The following is a 21,013-nucleotide window of genomic DNA, read 5'->3' as shown; positions in this document are numbered from 1 at the left end:
GTCTCTGTGTCTGACTGTGGCTTGGCACAAATCACTTCTGTGAAGCTCAGGTTCCTCCCCTTGCTCTCTGAGCTCAGGTGCAGCTCACACACAGTGACATCTGGGAAGATTAGAGCCAGGAACACTTAGAAACAGCTGGCACGAGTCCCAGCCGATAGCAGCATTTAGTGAGATTGGGTCCCCTCAGAGCAGAAGAGAACGAAGAGTCTACTTTCGGACTGGATTACTTTGACCAATTGGTTCACCCTCTCCGTGCCTTTGTGTCCTCCCCTACAGTTTGGGTATAATGAGTGTCATGATAATAGTTTCTCCCCAAGGATGTTGGAGTAACTGAGCCATCCAAGTCCCATAGAACACACAATTAGTTCTAGGCCTGGCGAGGACTTTATCAATGATTCTGTTTTTGCATTTTCTACTTTCGTAATTGTTCTGGAACTCATGAGTAAAGATGTCTCGAGGATATGTTTAATGTGGAAAGATGTCACTTGTCAGTGAGAGTCATGCTTTGTATGTATTTGCCCACATTGGGTGCCAACTGCAACAGATGCTGTGGGTCATAGATGCCACAGATGCCCTGAGCTGAGGCCACAGAGCTAGGAACATGGGTGTCAGGGCTGGTACAAAAATGAGCCCAAACCCCTGGGAGTGATGGCTCTTGATAGAACAATGGTTCTGAGATGAAGTGAGATTAAGTAGTGGTCCCCCTGCTCTATAGAGGAACAGGCAAGAATGCCAACAGACAAATCACCCATAAATGTCAGGGAAGACTAGAGCAGCTCCAACTGACCCCTGTTCTCTCTGCTGTGCTATGGGCTCCATGAAGGCACAGGGAGTGCTCATCACCCTTGTCCCCATGACACCTCACAAACCCCCACAGGAGCCAGTGGTGCTGTCCTGAGTCACATTGGGGATACAGCTCATACTCCACATCCCAATTAAGAATTATCTTCTCGAGGGCTACTATCTATCCAGAATATATAAAGAACTTAAGAAGTTAAACAGCAACAAATCAAGTAACCCAATTAAAAATGGGACACAGAGCTAAACAGAATTCTCAAAAGAGGAACATCGAATGGCAGAGAAACACTAAAAGAAACGCTCATCATCCTTAGTCATCAGGGAAATGCAAATCAAAACAACCCAGAGATTTTACCGTATACCCATCAGAATGGCTAAGATCAAAATCTCAAGTGACAACACATGCTGGAGAGGATGTGGAGAAAGAGGAACCCTCCTCCATTGCTGGTGGGAATGTAAACTTGTACAACCACTTTGGAAATCAATCTGGTGCTTTCTTAGACAATTAGGAATAGTGCTACCTCAAGACCCACTATACCACTCCTAAGCATATATCCAAAAGATGCTCAAGTACACAACAAGAACATTTGCTCAACCATGTTTGTAGCAGCTTTATTCGTAATAGCCAAAACCTGGAAACAACCCAGATGTCCCTCACTTGAGGAATGCATACAGAAATTGTGGTACATTTATACAGTGGAATACTACTCAGCAATTAAAAACAAGGAAATCATGAAATTTGCAGGCAAATGGTGGGATCTAGAAATGATCATCCTGAGTGAAGTATCTCAGAAGCAGAAAGACATGGTATATACTCACTTATAAGTGGATATTAGACATATAATACAGGATAATCATACTAAAATCTGTACACCTAAGGAAGCTAATCAAGAAGGAGGATCCTGAGTAAGATGCTCAATGTTCATTCAGAAAGGCAAACGGGATGGACATCAGAAGAGGGAGAAAACAGGGAACAGGACAGGAGCCTACCACAGAGGGCCTCTAAAGACTCTACCCAGCAGGATATCAAAACATATGCTGAGATTCATAGCCAAAGTTTTTGCAGAGTGCAGGGAATATTATGAAAGAAGGGTGAGATAGAAAGACCTGGAGAGGACAGGAGCTCTACAAGGAGAGCAACAGAACTAAAAAAATCTGGGTCCAGGGCTCTTTTCTGAGACTGATACTCCAAGCAAGGACCAAGCATAGAGATAGCTTAGAACCCCTGCACAGACGTAGCCCATGGCAGCTCAGTGTCCAAGAGGGTTCCCCAATGATAGGAACAAGGACTGTCTCTGACATGAACTTATGGGCTGCTCTTTGATCACCTCCACCTGAGCGGGGAGCAGCCCTACCAGTCTACAGAGGAAGACAAAGAAGCCAGTCATGATGAGACCTGATAGATTAGGGTTAGATAGAAGGGGAGGAGGACCTCCCCTATCTTGGACTGGGGAAGGGGCCATAGGAGAAGAAGAGGGAGGGTAGGTAGGATTGGGAGGGGGTGAGGAAGGGGGATACAGCTGGGATACAAAGTGAATAAACTAATTAATTATAAAAATTACATTCTCACAGCAGTGTTAACTAAGCCATGATACTTAGCACAGAACATCTGTTGACCAATTGATAGAAGATTATTTCCAGACACATACTTCATCACATTTTTTTTTTTACTTAGAGAAGCTAACAAATGGGTCATTTGTTATTATCTATTTAAATATCTTTTGAAGTTGAGGTTGAACTTGAACCTGGGGCTGTGCAGACTGAGCATGCGTTTTAACCCTGATAACTCAGGTTCCTCAGTCCGCTGCTCAGTTTTTAGACTCAGGGGTGGCTCAAAATCTGAATAGCCAAAACAAGGAAAAACAAAATTCAGAAAATAAAAAAGTCCAAGTCAATGTCTTTGGTCTTGGGCATTTGAATTACTGGGATTATGAATTCTCTCTATCTGTCCCCAGCTCCCGAAGTTCTTGCCCAGAAACCATACAGCAAAGCTGTGGACTGCTGGTCCATTGGAGTGATCGCCTATATCCTGTAAGTATTGCTTATCTCCATGCCTCCCCACGACCTCTTACCTGACTGTGTCAAGATATGTATAATACAGATTTTTATTATTCCAGGAGTATTAGGTTTACCTTCAGCAGTACCAGCACTGCCTATTCCCAGGACGTTTTCTTCAACACCAACTCTGACTCTCTTTGCAAATGGCACACAGCAGTTCCCAGTGTTGCTCCTCAGCCCATGGTAACCTCCGCTCTGCTCTCTGTCTCTGTGAACCTGACAGCTCTGGGGGCCTCAGAGGAGGAGGACCATCCAGCAGTGTTTCTTTGGAGATAAGCTTATTTCATTTCATCCAAGTTTACCCATGTGTTTGAATTTTCTTCCTTTCATGGATGAGACCCAACTTTCCATTACCACCCTGAGTTCATCTTCATACCCATTAGTGGAAAGCTGAGTTGCTGCCTCCTGTAGACTTTTGTGCATAATGATGCTGTGGCCATGAACGTAAAAATATGTATATTGTTCGAAACCTTGCTTTCGATTTTGGAGACTGTGTGAGTCTAAAAATGGATTCGATATTGATATCATATGACAGTCCTTTGTCTAACTTAGGAAGCCATTAGCAGTGTAGGATACTTTAGGGATATATTCCTAGCAGCAGTACTCAATATTCACACCTTAAAAGAGAAAATATAGCCAGTCATGGTGGTGGAAGAGGCAAGCAGACCTCTGTGAGTCTGATGTCAGTGTGGTCTCCATAATGCCAGGCCTATATAGACATACCCTGTCTCAAAAACAAAAACAACATCAACAAAAATTAATTAAAAAATAAAATATCAGCCAGGCCCAGTGGCACACACTTGTAATCCCAGCACTTGGAAGGCAGAGGCAGGTGGATCTCTGTGAATTCGAGGCCAGCCTGGTCTATAAAGTGAGTCCAGAACAGCCAGGACTACACAGAGAAACCCTCTCAAAAAAAGGTGGGGGCAAAATAGCAGTCCTAATGGGTGGGATCCTATTTTGATTTTCATTTTCCTATTAGCTAATAACAAACACTCTTCTCATGCGCCATCATGGCTTCGGAGGGGGTGAGTTGAAAACCACTCTGAAAATACTAACTCATCTCCAAAAGAAATCACAATTAGGGGAAAAAAAAAAAAAGGAAATCAAAACACATGGTCTGAATTCCTCATTTCCTGGCAGAGGCCTTATCTCTTGATCCAGGAAATGTCTTCTAGCCCATGAAGCTATTTCAGGATCATCCATTCTTCCTTTATCATTAGGTTGTGTTTTGCCTGAGTCTGCTCTAAAGCCGTTTTTAATTGCAGCTATATTTGCAAATATTTGTTATATGGTAGGCTTTAATAGCAGGGTTAACCCAACTGGCTTCTGTAATTGCTAGGAGATGAAGTTCCTCTCCTGATTATCCACAAAGAAGGGAGTGTTGTCTACCAAACAGACATCCCCTGCCGAAGACTAGAAGAGACCCTGATTGGAGAAGCGTCTGGCAGTACAGAGCATCCTTTTTCCTAGAATCCTGCAAACCCCTCTCCTCTCATGTTCACTTTGCCTCGTTACCTAGGAAGCCAACAATCCTTCAACAGTGACACTCATCCGGGCTGCTTGTGCAGTCTAGTGTGGATGCGGGTGACAGGCCCTGTGGGTCCACGTCAATGCCACAGGGGAGCGTGTCCCACTGTAATACACCCCATATGGCTCTCATCTACGGAAATACCTCAGCGCTGGGACTAAGATATTCCGCTTATATATGTCTTCATTTTCTAAGTGTGTCAAACATTGCTATGGTTTAACTGGAAAATGTTCCCTGCAGACTCCTAGGGTCCCAATTGGTGGTTCTCTTTTAGGAAATTCTAGAAGCTCTAGGAGGTGGGGCTCGGCTGAGGGGTGTAGTTTCCTGGAGTTATGTCCTTGGTAACTCTCTTCCCCTAGCACCATTTCCAGCTCCCTCTCTCCATACCCAGCTGTGATGAACCATGGTGATGAAATCACACATTCTCTCATCAGGCATATTGGTCACACATATGTAAAGGTAACTAGTAGTGCATCTTCTGCACTGCTTTCCTGCTTTAGAGGAGGAATGGGTTATTGACCCTTTTGAGACTCTAATAACAGTTGTGAAACCATTCCCCTATTAAAACCACATGCATACAATTCAACCTGGTCCTGGGTAAGCAGTTACAAGGACCCAGTGTTATTCAGAAATAACACTGCCCCCCCCCCCCAGCAATAGTCCTCCTCATAGGTCCTGAATCTCCCAGATTGACTGGAAAGCTCAAAAAAGTAAATGAAAGACCAGCCCTTTCCTGCCAATGGTTGAAGCTGAGCTTCGTGGTCCGGAAGGGTCTTCCCTGGGACTATACTCACCTTGGGTTTGCAGGTATTATCTTTTTCCTTGACATCTTGACATAGAGAGGGTGCTGAGGATAAGTATTGATTAGTGTTTCTTAGAATTGTTAGGTAAGGAGCTAGAGAGATGGCTCAGCCATCACACACACTTTCTGCTCTTGCAGAGGACTAGAGTTTGGCATTTAGCACTTGTGGTAGGCAGCTTACAGCTTCTATCTCCAGCTCTAGAGGAACTGATGCCCTCTCTGGCCTCTGTGGCACCCCAACACACACAACATAAAAATACAATAAATCTTTGGGGTTACTGAGTAAGCAACTGTAACTAGGTAGGAATGCCTTAGTGATCCAGCTGCTATAACAAACTCTGTAGACTGCAAAGGCCAATAAATTTGCAGGTGAGCCCATGCTTCTTGCTTGTAGATGGCTCCCTGTCTTGCTGTGTCCTCATACAACAAAAACAGCACAAGGAAGCAAGCTCTCTGGTACCCTTTCTAAGCCAGCCACTAGCAAAATAAATGGGATCATCTTGCTTGGCAAGTCAACCAGGTGGTGTTTTGGAAGAGGGAAAATTCCAGAGTAAAATCACAGTGCTGCCAGAGAAGAAGGCCGTAAGGAACAGACTGGCAATGGGCACCTAGCTGCATGTGCCCTGTTCCACGGGTGGGAGCGTATTATAATATCTTTATATGGTTAGCAATGCCATCGGGAGCTTTGGAAAGTTCCGAGTGTGGATGTGCCGTGCATCTGTGTATGTCTGAACAGTGGCATATCTAGGCACTGGCAGAAATGGCATACAATGAAGTATTTCAAGTTGTCCTAAAGGAAGACGTGCCATACTTCTTGACTTTTACCCTAATAAGAACTGGATGAGCTCATGCTTGGAGGTTTTTCTCTTCTTCTCTTTCTCCAAAAAATACCCTCAGGTTGATTTCGTGACTGTGCCAGATTCTAAGAGGGTAAGCAAGGACTCCCCTTTTCTCGATGATGTCCAGTGTTCTGACAAGCCCAGGAAGAGACTGAATGGACTCTGGGAAATTGATTTATATCTTGTAAGGTGTTCAGAAGGCAGCTGGATGTCAGTAGCATACTCCTGTAACTTTAGCATCTGGGGAGCCAAGGCAGGAGCATTGGGGAGTCAGCACCCACATAAAAACTTGGCATGATGGGGCATGTCCCATTATCCCAGACCTGGGGAAATGGAGATAGGTGGACTCCTGAAGCTCCCTGCCTAGCCAGACTGACCAATCGGTGGTCTCTGGGTTCAGCAACAGACCTGGCTCAAAAGGAAGGTGGAAAGCAATTGAGGAAGATACCCAAGGCCCACCTCTGTTCTCTACATGGTGTGCACATACCAACATAAATACATGTATACAACACACAAAAACACTCAAATAAAACTTATGGGTCGCAACCTGAGACCCTGGCAACTTCAGCTTTTTTGTTGATCTGCCGTGTGTAGCCCTCCATGGTCTGAAGAGTGTATACAGCTACAGAGCAGGATGAGGCCCACAGAGCACACCACAGGGAAACCAGCTTTCTCGGGGTCACACCAAGACCCCTTTCTTCTTTTCCATGAGAGTGGGGAAGAAGCTAGCCTCTTCCGATGTTTGGAACACTGCCTTATTATTTTCAATCAATCTGTTACACTGAGATATTAGACTGCAGGAAAAAAAATGGCTGAGACAGACCACATCACCACATTTTCTTCTCTCTGCATGCCATGTAAACATCGCTCATTTTGCCAGTGCAGATGCTTGTTAAATTGCCTCTCTCTAGGACTCCTTGTTCATTTCTCTGTTATCCATCATGTGGAAGGAGAAATCGTTTATCTGTCAAAGCTGTTTGTTGCTTCTAAGCACACTTGATAGGTCCTGATCCTGCCAGGGGCTGTGCTCTGATGCTGAGGATTTACAGGAAGCACCTTTGCCCATAGAGCTTAAGCTGCTGAGAAAGATAAGATAGTGTGTGCTGGTGTCCAGTGTGGTGGGCTTCACTGGTCAAGATAGTACCAATGCCAAGGAAGTAAATTTCCCTTCTCAAGATGTGAGTGAACATCTCCTGGGCCAAACTCTCACTTCAAGGAGATTAATGATTGTCAGAGATGCAGCAGGCTGCTGAGGAACCTGCTGGCTTTCTGCTAAGATGAAAACTGAGATTTAGCCAAGGGATGTTCGCACTCCCAAACTGAAGAAACCAATAGAGATCAGAGACAATGAAAGCAAATTGGACAGACTCAGCTAGTCTTACTCTGATCTCTGACCTGTCTGTCTGCTTTGAAGAAACTATAGGCAAAAGTACAGCGGTCCACTTGCTTTTTCCCTGGCCTCCCACACTTTCCACTTCTTCAAACATCATAAATATTGATGTGCCAATGTATGTGCGCAACTTAATTATCTTCTAAGAAAGGAGCAAAAAAATGCTTCATCTGTATACAGGTGGGTCCATGTCCTCACACAAAGGCTGATTCTTGCCAAGGTAGTCTCAGCAGTTGACAGCTGGCTCTTTGTGGCATGCATAGGTTGCAGGGAAGGAACAAGAGACCAAGCATCCAAAGCCCAAATGGCATCATATTCACAGGGCCCTCGATCAGGCTGCAGTACTGAAAAGGTGACTCCCTCTTTTGGTACCAAGCAAGTTAATATAGAATACTTGCTGCTGTCACCAGTAGGGAGTGATGATCTTGCAATACCCTGAACTTTGCGCGCTTGGGCCTGTCACATCTTTCAGGTCACCTTCAACCCCACCTCACCCCCATTTAGACTGTGCCTATGGAAATGTAGAAACCAAATTAGGCTGTAAATTAGTGGCACATGCCTGTAATCCCAACTACCGGGGAGACTTCGGCAGGAGGATGGCAAGTTCAAGGTCAGGCTGAGTAACTTAGAACCTCCATGAAAAGTAGAGTGCAAACAGCTGAGGATAACTCACTGTTAGGGCACTTGTCTAGTTTATGTGAGGACCGAGGTTCAGTCCTGGATACAAAAGAAGGAAGGAAGGGAATGAGGGAGGAGGGGGAAAGGAAAGATAGGAAGGAAAGGGAAGAGAAGAAAGGAAATCATATCTCCAAGGAAAAGCACCAGAGATTCACAACCCATGTGCATGGAATCACAGTTAATAGACTCAGTTATAGACTTTTAAAAAGTAAGTGTCCATTTTCTGAATCACAATGAGACCCCTGACCCCCTCCAAGGTCATAGGACACGCATAGCAACAAACATGCATGTTTGCTCACCTAGGAAATGATCCATGAGAAACCATCTAAAGCCAAGAGTTTACTGTGCTGACATGAGTTCAGGGCTGTGATGATGGGTGGCCTCAGATGTGTTTATAGAACCCACGAGTCTCCAGATCACCCTTCTCAGTCAAGAGAAACATGACCAGTATATAGCTCTCACTGTTATCAGGTCAGAGTAGCCTGAGCTAACCAGTTCACTCCTGCCCTCCTTTCTCTTGATTTAAAGGCCAAAACCAGTCACCTGCTCTCTCCTCCTGTCATTTTGGCATCAGCCCTTTTGGTTCATCAGGCAGCCCTTGTTTAGGATAATCCTAGTTTGCTCTGGCTTGGATTATTGGTGGTGTCTTGGTGTGCCTGTGTTCCAAGGACTTGTAGAAAGGCTCCCTGGCTACACTATGTCGTTCGTAAGAAGGGAACCTATGGATGCTAAATGCCATCTGTGGCTTGAGAGTCCCATTAGCTTTAGTCTCTGCGGGCAATCCTGCCCAGTCAGACTTGAGCTTTGTGAGCATTGGAAGCCCTCGCTGAGGGCAGGGACCAGACTAGTCTTCTGTACCGCTTGGTTTAGCCCCATCTCATCAAAGCGTTCTGACTTTAGAAAGGGGGTGCAGAATATGCAAATTAGCAAGAAGAGCAGGCCGTGGCCATGCATCTGAGATTCAGAAGGTGTGTATTTTGGATGGCAACGAACACAACGTCTTGTCAGTGACTTCAAGCAGAGTAGTCTCCACCGTTACCTGTGGCCCCGCACTAGAGAAGCACACCATGGTTGGAGAGGGTGGAAAGGACAGCATCTGTCACTTCTAAACCCGAACACAGCTTTGGGCCAGATAGAAGAGCATTAGACTTTCTTTACTCTCTTTTATCATCGAGAAACTGCCATGTATGTCTTAACTAAATGCTTTGGGATATTTAGCCTGGAGAATGGGGGGTAGAGCATTGACAGGCATTCACTTTACTAACATTTGTTGAGCCTAAAATATGTCAGGTGATATGATGGGGTACAGAGATGGCTCTATTCCTGCCCTGGCCTTGGAGGCACTTGCTGCCTGCTGGAAGCAGCAGACATCAAACACATAAATTGCTATCTAGTCTTTCTGGCTGCTGTGAGGTGGGAGGCCAGTGCTGCAATGTATTCTGGGGCTGAGCCAAGAAAGGCCTGAGGCTGTTTCGCCGGATAGGTGCCAGCCACCAGGTATTGGAAACAAGGTAGAGATATGCCAGAAAAGAGCCATTCTAGGCCCTGTCTTTAAATAGGGCCTCTAACAACGCCATTTAAATTGGTGGTTTATCCCTGGAAGCCCGGTCTCCTAAGGATCTGATGGAATTGTGTGATGGTATATGCCAGTTACTATAGTACCTGGGAGGCTGAGGCAGAAGGATTGCAAGCTTGAGCCCAGCCTCAGCTACATCCTGAGGTCCTTTCTCAACCTCACCCAACTCTATCTTACTAAAAGGGAGAGGGCTTCCTGTGCTTGAGAAAAGATGTATCATTCAATTAGGAACATAATTTTAGAAACAGTTTGAATTGATCTAGCTTCCAACTATAGAAATCCAAAACTTGATTATGGTAGGCAGAACATACTCTCCTTGGGCTGGGGGAGAGATGAGACCTTGAAATCCCCCCCCCATGTGACTGTGTTCTAGTCAGCCACAAAGTGTGAGAGTCTGGGGTGGATAGCAGGACATAGTGGGGTGTGCATTTAGAGCCCATGGGCCATGGTCCCACACAGCCCAGATAGGATGGCTTATTTGCATAGATGCCTGTCTGCCTGTCATCAGAATGAGAAGGAAAGGAGGGAGGGGGCTAGGCGAGACTAGGAGACAAGCAGGGAAGAAAGGAGAGGGGAGGAGAGGGAAAGAGAGGAGAATAAGAAAGGGAAGGGAAAGGGAGAGGAGGGGAGGAGAGAGCAGAGGAGGAAGGAAGCCAGAGTAACAGAAAGAACACAGCCTGTCTAGATGCACAACTCTAGTTTGGAATTCCTCCCAGGCTGCAGCATCCTTGGTTGGCGCTGAAAGTTAATCACCTCCATATTGAATGTCTGCACCCCTTGGTGCTTGGATCTGAAAAATGTTTCTTGTGAGAACTAATTTTCCTTGACAGATGTTGCACCGCTTTCCCTAACTCAGTGTTCCTGGCTGTGGGAAGCTCTCCTTGCTCCTGTGTCTGTGCTGTGCCTATTCCGTAGCTAATGTGAGTTGAGTTTGGCTGGTCTAGAGGAGTCGCCAGGCTCTTTGAAAATTCTCTCGACTTCCTCAAGATGATGTCCATGAGACTAATGTAAGATTCAAAAAGTTGAGCCCAGATGGACTAAGATGCTTGAAGTATTTGTCCTTCCCCTTCTTCCTCTCCTCTGCAAGTCCTGATCTTCAGTTCCAGCTGTGCAGAACCTTAGAGAGTGTGCTTCTATTTCCCTTTTCCTTTCCACCCCAGATCATTCCCTGATCTGCTTAACTCTTCTCAACTCTCAAATCATTATTCAGAGAGGACCTTTAGCAATGTGTTCTCCTCAGGAACACATTGCCAGCGTCCCTGTGCCTGGTTTTATTATGTGAGCCTTCCCTACTTTCTCCCACCTGTTCGTTTCTCAGTATACGAGAAGGAAGCTGTGGGGAGCGCATACGCTCAAACCGAGGCTTACAAAAGCGACCTGCAAATTGTCGTGGTTCAAGCCTCACTGACCCTCCAGTCTCATATGTTCAGATAATATGTTCAACCCTGTTCTGCTCACTAGTGAGCATTAGGAATATGTACAAATGCTTTACTTGCTTTCTCAAAAGCTTTGTTTTATTTCATTATTTTGGAAGTCAACTGTATCCATAGTAAGACAAGTAGAACTTACACCCACACACCCACATTCACTCAATAAAGCTTATTGAATTTCTGCCAAGGGTCCATCAAGACAGAAAGAGATGAAGTGGTCCCTGTGTACCAGCAGGACCTCAGAGTGCAAAGGATGCTAAGCCTCGGCTGAAACTGCTGCCTTGCAGAGACACACAGAACCTGAGCTGCCTGTATGTGGCTTAGCTAGTTTGCAGACACATGGCAGGGGAGAGGGTTCGGTCATTTTTTCTTTCTATAATATTTTTTAATTCTTTAAAAAATATTTGGATGCCCTCCTCAGCCCATCTCCCTCCCAACTTCATGTCCTTTTCTGTTTCTAAAAGAAAACAAACCACAGAGCCCAATTACTGCTACCCATATGTGCATTAGTGTGGGGCCATCCAGCGGAGCATGGCAACCTGCCTGTGGCCACACGACCAAAAAGAGATGACTCTCCCTCTCCCAGCAGCCATTAGCTTCTGGCTGAACAGCTCTTCAGCTGGCAGTGAGGCCTTGGAAGCCCCTCCCACCTGCATGCTGGCATTTTGACCACCTTGGTTTTGTGCAGGTAACCTCGGCTGTTATGAGTTCAAAAGTGTAACGGCCATATAATAGCCAAAGTCAGTGTTTCGGTGTTCTTCCCGGTCCTCTAGCTCCTGCATTCCCTCTGTCCTCTCTTGTGTGAGGTTCCCTGTCGGCTTAGACTTACAGGCTCCCAGTGTGAAATGGACCCACTAATTTAGGCCTCTGGTCAGAGGGTAAAAGAAGCCACCCATCTCATAGCCAGACTGCAAAGGGAAGAAGATGGCAGTGGATTCCTTTACAAGCCCTCTCAAGGGCAGGATCTAGAGATCTGCCACCAGGTTCCACCACTGAAAGGTCCCACCCTTGTCCAGTAGCACCTCTCTGGAAGCAAGCCATGGTCATGTGCACCTGAACTACAGCATCATAAAGTACAATCGCTCTGAGGAAAAATTAGACTCTGCCCTCACAGAGAAGCAGGAACCTTGGCTTGGAAAAGAATTCTCTTCTCCTCAGAGCCTTTCCACTCTGGATAGACCAAAGCAGGGAAGTCTGCATTGTCATTCAGTCATTGGTGTGGTATTTCAAAGTAAGTTTTAGCCCCTCAGAAACACATTCAGATATACTTAGAAAATTCACTGTGTGTATCACACTGTTCCCAAATGCTCTTCCCAGAAGGCATGCCTCATCCCATCAGATTCCACAAGGTCTTGTCAGGGAGGACGTTTTCTTCTTCGGGTTGCCTTGCAGCTCTTCATGGGAACAACTCAGTTCTTCACGGGATGATCTGATCTGATTATGCTGGAATTTGGATCCATATGGACAGAGATTCATTTTTCTACAATCCTGCTCTCCCAAAGACAGGCTGCTAATGCACCTAGCCATTTCCCTCAGTCTGGCCTGAAGAGGGGCAGAAGAGGAACATGAGCCGTTGACTTTATAACGACAGGTCCCTATGAGTTCTTTATTTCTTTGGTCAGTCACATGGCTTCATCCCTGACTCTGTTTCCAAATATACCATGTACAAAAGTCATGGCATACTGACCTCAGAGGCAGATCAAGAAAATGGATAGGTTTGTTATGCCCTCATTGTTACAGTGACATCCTTAGCCAGATTCCTAAAGGCTAATACAATTTGACTCAGAAGGACCTACATAGAGAGTTAAAAATCCCCTTTCTGCCCTTTAAGTTCATGCATTTATCTCCCTCAGGTGGGAATTGAGAAGTGAAGGACTCCTCTCCTTATAAGTATCCATCCAATAAGGCAACATGTGTAAGATACGAGCGTTATTCTTCACTGTGCACTCGGGGAGATGAGGAGCGCCTTGGACTCTCATCTCTTGGAGTATCTGTGAGGGCACTTTTAGGAAGGTCTAGTTGAGAAGGAAAGACTCACCCTAAATGGGGTCAGCACCTTTCTGTGGGTTGGGGCTCCAAAGCGACTGAGTACAAGCATTCATTTCTACTCTGGGCCTGTAGATACAATGGTTCCATGCACCTTCCGTTCATATTGCCACATCTTCCCCATCACGATGAACCAGGAGCCAAAATGAGTCCTTCCTTTCCTTAAGTCCCTTTAATCAGGCCTTTTGTCTCCAGCAATGAAAGAGTTTCTAATGTGTGAGCCAGTGTCTGGCTCGGTGGATGATGGCTACTGTTACTAACTTCTACAAGACATACTCTGCATGATTGGTTTCCTTACTGTAGAAAACTAAATGTTCCACTTGTCCCATTTAAGTGAAACTGGATTAGAGGACTCTCAAAAGCATGTCTCAGCCCTGTCTTGTTTGTTGCAGTATGATGAGCATTTCGCACAATATCATTTTCCATATCTCTCTGGATCAAAATGGCCTTTGTTCTTCCAGGCCAAATTCTCACACACGTGGTCAGCTTTGCCACTAGCTATGGATATGAGACTATTTTCTCTTTAGGACTCAGTTTCCGAGTGTCTTAGAAAGGAGTAATGAGTTCTGGACTCCAGGATAAAATTCTATGACTATGATAGCAAACTTTAAACTTTGACTTAGGGTCTCAGGCTGGGAGCCTACCACCTGCCTATCATCTCCCCACCACCTCCCCTATCATCTACTTACCACCTCCCTACCATCTACCTGTGAGTTCTGTCATCACTGGAACATTTGGCATCTGATGGACCTACAGAGAGGGAAACTAATGCATGGAACACATTGGCAGGCACTAGGCAAAAGGGAGTTTGGGTTATATCTGTCGCCCATTCCAGTTGCCTTGTAGAATATTATTTATAGCAAATTCTATTGGCCATTAGGATGGATGCTTCACTGCAAAAATGAAACGAAAAAGTACTGTGCTTGGGAAAACAGGGTTGAAATAGTCTTTTCTAGACAATTTTACTCATTTAAAATGTTCAACCCTATTTAGGATTGGGATGCTAGGATCAATCCTAAGGACTCATTCGTGCTAGATGCAGTATTCTACCATGGGCCTACCCTTAGTGCGACTGATTGCTTCTGTCTATTAAAGCGTGTGCTATGGCAATATGCACAGGTGTATGTATACCTGCACAGTACATACAAGCATAAATGTTTCAAATGGAGCATTTTCTGTTCATCAGAGAACAGTCAATGTGCATGTTAAATCATGTTGAGTACTAACACAGACAGCAAAGAGGCAGTCGTAATGGCCCACAACTATAACCCCAGCACTAGGGAGCCTAAGGCAGGAGGATTATGAGTTAAAGGCTACAGCAAGGTACTTTCTCCAGACCCTAAAGAAATACTGTTTATGACATAGTACCTACCTTCCAGGAACTTATCAGCAAAATGAAAGTTTAAACATCAGAACTGCAATCATAAAACATAATCTTTCAAAATTTCTTGAGAAGACCCAAAGAAGAGTTGAGATTTGAGCTGGCTCTTAAGGAATGGAGAATGTTTAGGGAGGATTGACCGGGGTAAGGATAGTAGTCTGTGAAAGGTGAAGGCATTCAAGAACCCATTCATCCAACGAGCTTTTGCTGAGCTTCGTACCAGGCTGTACAGGATTGCTGTAAAAATGAACGTGATACAATTGCTGATGAACTGTAGGCAGAAACCAACATGTGCTACAACAGAGGGGCCTGGGAAGCTGGAAGAGCACAAAAGAGCCCTGTGGCGCCTTGCACGGTATGGGGGGTAGGAACAGGAAAGACATCACCAAACAAAGGTCTGACTCCTAGAGCTTTGTGATCTCGCAAGTCAGTCCGGAGGACCAGGGAGAATAATATTCCCAGTGCAGAGAATTGGGTAGGGAAAAGAATATTCTAGATCAGGGTAGAAATGCAGCTTCTCTGGACCAGCTCTAAACCTTTCCTGTCTAGCTTTTATGCTTCCTCTTCATGATGAGTTTAATGTTGACTCTCTGTTCCCCTGTCCCCAACTGTAATGTCATAACACATCAGTGGGCACTGTGTTCCATGCCTGGGAATAGTTGATAGTCAGTGAGCATTTGGTGATGGCCAGAGGACTGCCTGAACAATGGTCCTGCATCTTCTGACTCCAAGGAGCCTGTGCTGAAGGAAGGTGTGTGTGGTACAGGAAAGGGAGCCTGGAGACGGCAGTGGCCGCAGCCTGTGTTCACTCTGTCAGAAGGCAAGAAAAGGACAGCTAATACAGCAAATGGAGAGTGTGTTGATTAAAAAGGCTTTTTTTTTTTGCTCGTGTGAGAACTTGCTAGCACTTTCAAAGAGACAAACCCATTTTATTAATTCTTCTTGCCTAACCCCTTAGCCTTTCTACTCATTATTCAGGTAATTTGAATTCTAGTACCCCATCCACACATATGCATGCTGTGGATGGCATGCAATTTTTTGGAGACATTCACAGGAAGTGGGGATCAGTAGTGGAAATGACAAGTCTGGGACAGAAATGCCATGTCCCCCTGCTCCTCAGTGACCTGCTTTCTACAACTCCCTCCTCATTGCGCATTCAGCTATGAACTCCTCAATCAATGAACCCAACAATGACGTTAACACCTCAGTGATCCACCCATCTGTCAATTGAGACATCATTTTAGGAACAAGACTTCAACATATTGAGCCCTCGGGGAAATATATTAATCACTTCCTTTGTTGCTATGGCCAAATAGCTGACGAGAAGCTATGAAAGGAGGAAGGCTCTATTTGGGTTTGTGATTTGAAGATGGTTTTGGTGGCAGGGAACTGAGTAACTAGTCAGATTATATTTATGTCAGGAAGCAAAAATCATCGAGGAAATAGGGCCAGACTAGAACTTCAAGGCCCAAGCCCAGTAGACCACGCCCCTCAGTGAAGCTCCGCCAACTAAAGGTGCTAGAACTTTCAAAAATGGCACCACCAGCTGAGGGCCAACTGTTCAAACCCACGAACCTCTGGAGGATGTTTCACACTCAAATCGCAATACGGAGACACGGTTACACCCACAAAGCAGCAGTCTATAAAACTGTACTATTCCCTTAAATATTAAGAGGGAGGCTCTCATGTAAAGTGATCTTAGCATAAGAATATAAAGTACACTTAAAAATTTTTAACTCACTCATGTCTGGTACTTATCCCCACAACCACTTCTGATCCCCACTGCTTCCTGTCTTCTCATTAGCCATCTCTGATATCTAAAGGTATATGAAACAACAGAGACAGAGACGCTAAAGTATATAATTTAAGGGGCACAGAGGTAGACCAAAATACAAGTGGATTACAGAAACAAAGGGACAAAGAAGTAGCCATTGGCCATGACTTGGACATCCCTTTGGCAGACCTTCTCTCTTCCAGGTATGTCAATCCATGACCAAGAGTAAACAGTCCAAAGAACTTAGCTTAATGCCGGGTAATGATCACGTTGAGCTTATTGGCATCTTGACGGGAGCTTTTATGCTATTACAGCATTTCAGTTTCCAAGAAAAATTTCACGCCACCAGATCAGCCACAGCTGGCCATTCATTGCTGATTTTCGCATCGTTTATATTAACAGCCTTCTCCGTGGAAATCTTTCTTAACAGTGCTTATCTGTGGTGCCGTTTGGAAAACCCAAACCACACCGTCTTCTCTACAAAGACAGGCCATTTGCCCTCGGCGGTGGGCTTGAAGTACTGCTGCTTGACCACCTCCTGCACGTGGGGTGTACAGGAAGTGTTCAGGTTGGGTGGGTGTTTGGAGATCTCCCAGGCTTTTCTGGGATAGAGCTCTCCTGTGTCCTGAGCCTTTGCCTCTGCTTTTGAGCCCGTCATGAAGGCTGTGCAGCCAACAAGGTAACCCCTTCTTCCAGAGCATGTCCACATGCCCAAGCATCTACCTGGCACACCCTCCTAGGAGGTCTTGGCCTGCACCCTGACAACCCAAAGGCAAAGCTAAAGTCCTGTTCTAGGTACATGTGGACAAGTCAGAGGATATTCAGAGAGAGGAGGTGACATTACGGAGCCCTGACCGCTACAGCAGGTACAGGGTATAGAGTACCTTGCCAGAGAGAAGTCAGGTCTTAACTGTACTGTCAAGCTAGTTTTCAAGGGTGTGGCAGAACCAAGCAAAGGGCAGCCCAGATAAAGGACACAACTTTACATTTGCCAGGGTACAATAAGTGAGCCATATGCAGGAAACTAGCCCAAGTCATCTTGGAGAATGCACCTCAGAAGGGAGGAGATGAGAGTGGAAAGGTTGAGCCATAATCTAGAGTTCTTCTTCCAGGTGAAGGTGTTGGGTGGGTCCCGGCCAGCTGACCTACAGAGACCATTCAGAATCGGAAGTGAGAGGTTCAGCTCTCAAGTCTTCCCTTTTGCTGGCTAAACGCAAGAGTACAGAACGTGGCCCTGGAGCCAGGGCTTAGGCTTCAGTCCTGTCCTGTGTACTGCTAATCGGTTTGCTTTAAAATGTAGATGGTATAAGGACTGTATTCAGGGGTGGTTCGATCTCTCTGACCTTGGACTTCATTGAAATGGGGCTATATACACCCCTCGTTATAGAGAGATGAGGGGAGGCAGGCATGAGTTACCAGGACTGGGGCAAGACCAATAGAATTTGCCCCCAGGAGAAGAAAAACAGCTTTTTTTTTTTTCCAGGAGCATAATAAACCCAATAGCTAAACTAGAGAGGCAGTAGTCCCCTGTCTCCGATTCCCTTCCTCCTTCAGCAATCCTACTGTGGTCCTCATCTGCTGGTACCCACTAAGGTAGACAACACTGTCCATCTTCATTTGCATGTCTACACAGGTCAGCCTGCAGGGACAAGGCAGAGTGGCTCCCCACGGGCTGCTGGAAGATGTGGGAGGCGTGGGAGTGAGCAGCACAGCCTCTGGCCTTCTCTGCAGCAGTGCCAGGATTACAGGCAGGCAGGCTGCTGTGTCCAGCTTTTACATGCGTTCTGGGCATTCAAGCTCAGGTGGTCATGCTTACCTGACAAGTGCTTGACTCACCGGGCCATGTCCTCAACCATCTCTTCCTTAATTTTCACTCAGGGCCCCAAGATAGATTCATTGCTTCCTCTTCAGTCCTCAGAACACCTGCACGAACAGTCCTCTGTGCAAAAAGGGAAAAGAAATAAAGCTGAGATGAAAAGAAATTGGAATATACATTTAGAAAATTGGCACAAAAAGAAATCCTTCTTGAAAATTTTTAGCATTTTTTCCTTGAGAAAAAAATAGCCAAGCCATAAAGCAAAACACAAACAAACAAAAAGCTCACATATCTGACATGTAAGCTTTTTTCCTAGACAAGCTAACATTTTGCTCTGTCGGCTTTTCCTAATGCACACATTTTATTTTGCCCAAATTCTCATTATGGGAAAAATTTACATATGCATCTCTGTGGCCCCGGGGTTTCCCCGGGTAGTGAAGTATGTACTTAGTGGTTTCCGAGGCGCTGGCTGTTTCATTTTGCACACCACAGCAGATCTTTACAAATGAAATTTTCCAGGCATTCAGCCTTTAAAACACGCTGTGAGTTAGATGGTGTAATATCCTCTCAGCCCGCGGAATGTCTCCTGGCCTTGACAACTGTCATCACCCATTTCCTTCTGCAGCCAGCCACAGCTGTGCCCCTGTGGCGGGACAAATGAGAAATGGCTGCACCTTTATTTTGTTTGCTAGGTACCAACAGCCTAAACCCAACAGTCTATGGACAGCTGTTCATTTGTTCTCATTAAGCTGGTCTCTAGCCTGTTGCTATGTTTGGAACAATATTGAACTATGTGGGAAGAACGGGGCTTGGCTTGGGGTCAGGCTTCAGTTTGGGGTCAGGCCTCCCACCATGGCTGCCACATTCTGGCCCCAGGAGCCAGATCTGCAACACAGAATTTTGCTCTTGGCCTTCTGGAGCCGAGCACCACTGTCTTCTGCTCTGGGGTTGCTTACTGCCTTGACCCCACCCTTTCGGGTTGTGTGGTCCCTCCACCCCAGCCCCATGTGGGTTCCAAACATGCTTTCTGAAGTCTTTTAACTGACTGAACAAACCAGAAGACAGGTGTCACAGATCCATGCAGCTCGAAGCCAAGATATACATGGAACTTTCTGCTCTGGACATCTGTGTATGGTAGTAGAGGTAGCATTGGAACTGAAGGCAGAACTGGAAAGAGAAGCCATGACTTTCTAAATTTTAATTTAGGCTTATTATATTTTTTTACTTCCTCAGTTGTTAAGGGTGTGCTCTACCACTGAGCTACATGCCCCATCCCTGAGCCCACAGTGTCCCTGAATGACTGACTTGTGGTGGTTAAATTTAATGGTTATGTCAGCTCTTGCCGTGGCTGTTAGATGGCCCTTGGTTTCTCCGGAGCTCTAACTTATTTCTAGTTGGAACCTTAAGATGTCTGGGAAATAGCCCAGTGGCGCCTTGGCTAGGGCATTGTGATTCTACAATATGGTAACTTGAGCTGCCACCTGTGGATGATTGTTGCTCGTAACAGACAAAATTGTAGCATTTCTGATTCCCGCTTGGTAGAATGACAATGCACAGGTCAGGATGAGTCCTAGCGACTTGATATCCAGGTCGTAAAATGTCCTCTTCTTCCTTTAGCAATTTCCTAAGAGAATGAAGCCTGTCAAGTATGTATTTCGCTTGTTCCTTTCCCCAGCCTGTCTGTCAGTTGAGGACTGTATCACAGACATGATTAGCAATATCCACGCATGGAATGCTGCCTGGTGATTTCTCTAGGGTTTATGGGATTCTAGTTAATGCTGTGTGAAATGTTACAGAGGGTGGTAGTGGTTCAGTGGATAAAGGTGTTTGCCATGTAAGCCTGGGACCTTAGGCCCATCCCCAGAAAGGTGGAAGGTAAGAAGCAAAACATAAATGTTGTCCTCTAACACACACTCACTGTGGCACATGTGTGCCCTTACAAACACATCAGATATGTATGCTAATAGATAAAAGAGTTATGACGGCCGTATGGATAGGTGGGTGTGCCTCTGGGCATGATGGGAGTTAACCTTTTGGCTGCTTAGAGAGTCACATTTTCACTTCTGTTTATGGATAGTGGGTATGGTGCCTTTGCTGAGATTTAACTTCACACTCTGTGGATTTTCTCAGTTTGATTGATGGACCATGTGTCTTTCTTCCAGACAAAATATAGACCCAGCACAGTGGCTGTGCACACACTCAGTCTTACTCCCTCTTGTCTTGCAGGCTCTGTGGCTACCCTCCCTTCTATGATGAAAATGATTCGAAGCTGTTTGAACAGATCCTTAAGGCAGAATATGAGTTCGATTCCCCTTACTGGGATGACATCTCTGACTCTGGTGGGTGTCCCCTGGCATTTACATTCAGATAACACAATGTAGAGACCCGAGGGCCCTGGAGCTCAGGATGGTCCTCAGGCTTCTGTCTTCTACTACTGGGGTTACTCTAACAAAATACCACAGTCTGGGGGGCTGAAACACCAAACATTGATCTGTGCTCAGTTCTGAAAGCTGGAAGTCCAGGATCAAGTCCATCGGATGTCTGATAAGAGCCTGCTTTGTAATTCTCAGGGAGCTGTCTTGGTGTGTTTGCACATAAAGGGCAAGACAAGGCCTTCTGGGTCTCTTAAATAAGAACACTCCTCTCTTTCTTGAGAGCCTGCATGTCCCTAAGCACCTCCCAACGGTCCACTTCAGATGCTCTCATGATGGAAGTTAGGATGTCAGCAAAGGAACTGTGGTGTCACCAGCGGTCAGTCTACAGCCGCTCCTGAGGAAGCTTTATGAGCTACATCTCTTGGCTTGACTTGGAGCACAGGCTTGAGGAAAAGCCAAGGGATGTGGGCTCATTCATATACCTCTCCCTGATATGGGTTCTTCAGGGGTAAAATACTG

At 45.6% G+C, this 21,013-nt stretch overlaps 1 protein-coding gene across 3 annotated transcripts in view; it reads left to right on the top strand.

Annotated features, from left to right (window-relative positions):
* Camk1d (calcium/calmodulin dependent protein kinase ID) overlaps positions 1 to 21,013 on the top strand; it is a 414,346-nt gene that overhangs the window by 373,611 nt on the left and 19,722 nt on the right. For all 3 annotated transcript variants that reach the window (XM_021643605.2, XM_060372960.1, XM_021643604.2), the window contains exons 6-7: positions 2,754 to 2,829; positions 20,346 to 20,458. In XM_021643605.2, coding sequence (XP_021499280.1) covers positions 2,754 to 2,829; positions 20,346 to 20,458 — 189 coding nt within the window. The remainder of the gene's footprint in view (positions 1 to 2,753; positions 2,830 to 20,345; positions 20,459 to 21,013) is intronic.

Source organism: Meriones unguiculatus, chromosome 19, assembly GCF_030254825.1.
Source record: "Meriones unguiculatus strain TT.TT164.6M chromosome 19, Bangor_MerUng_6.1, whole genome shotgun sequence".
Lineage (NCBI taxonomy): Eukaryota > Metazoa > Chordata > Mammalia > Rodentia > Muridae > Meriones > Meriones unguiculatus.
The sequence above is the reverse complement of the archived record's forward strand: the minus strand, read 5'-3'. Positions and strand labels throughout refer to the sequence as shown.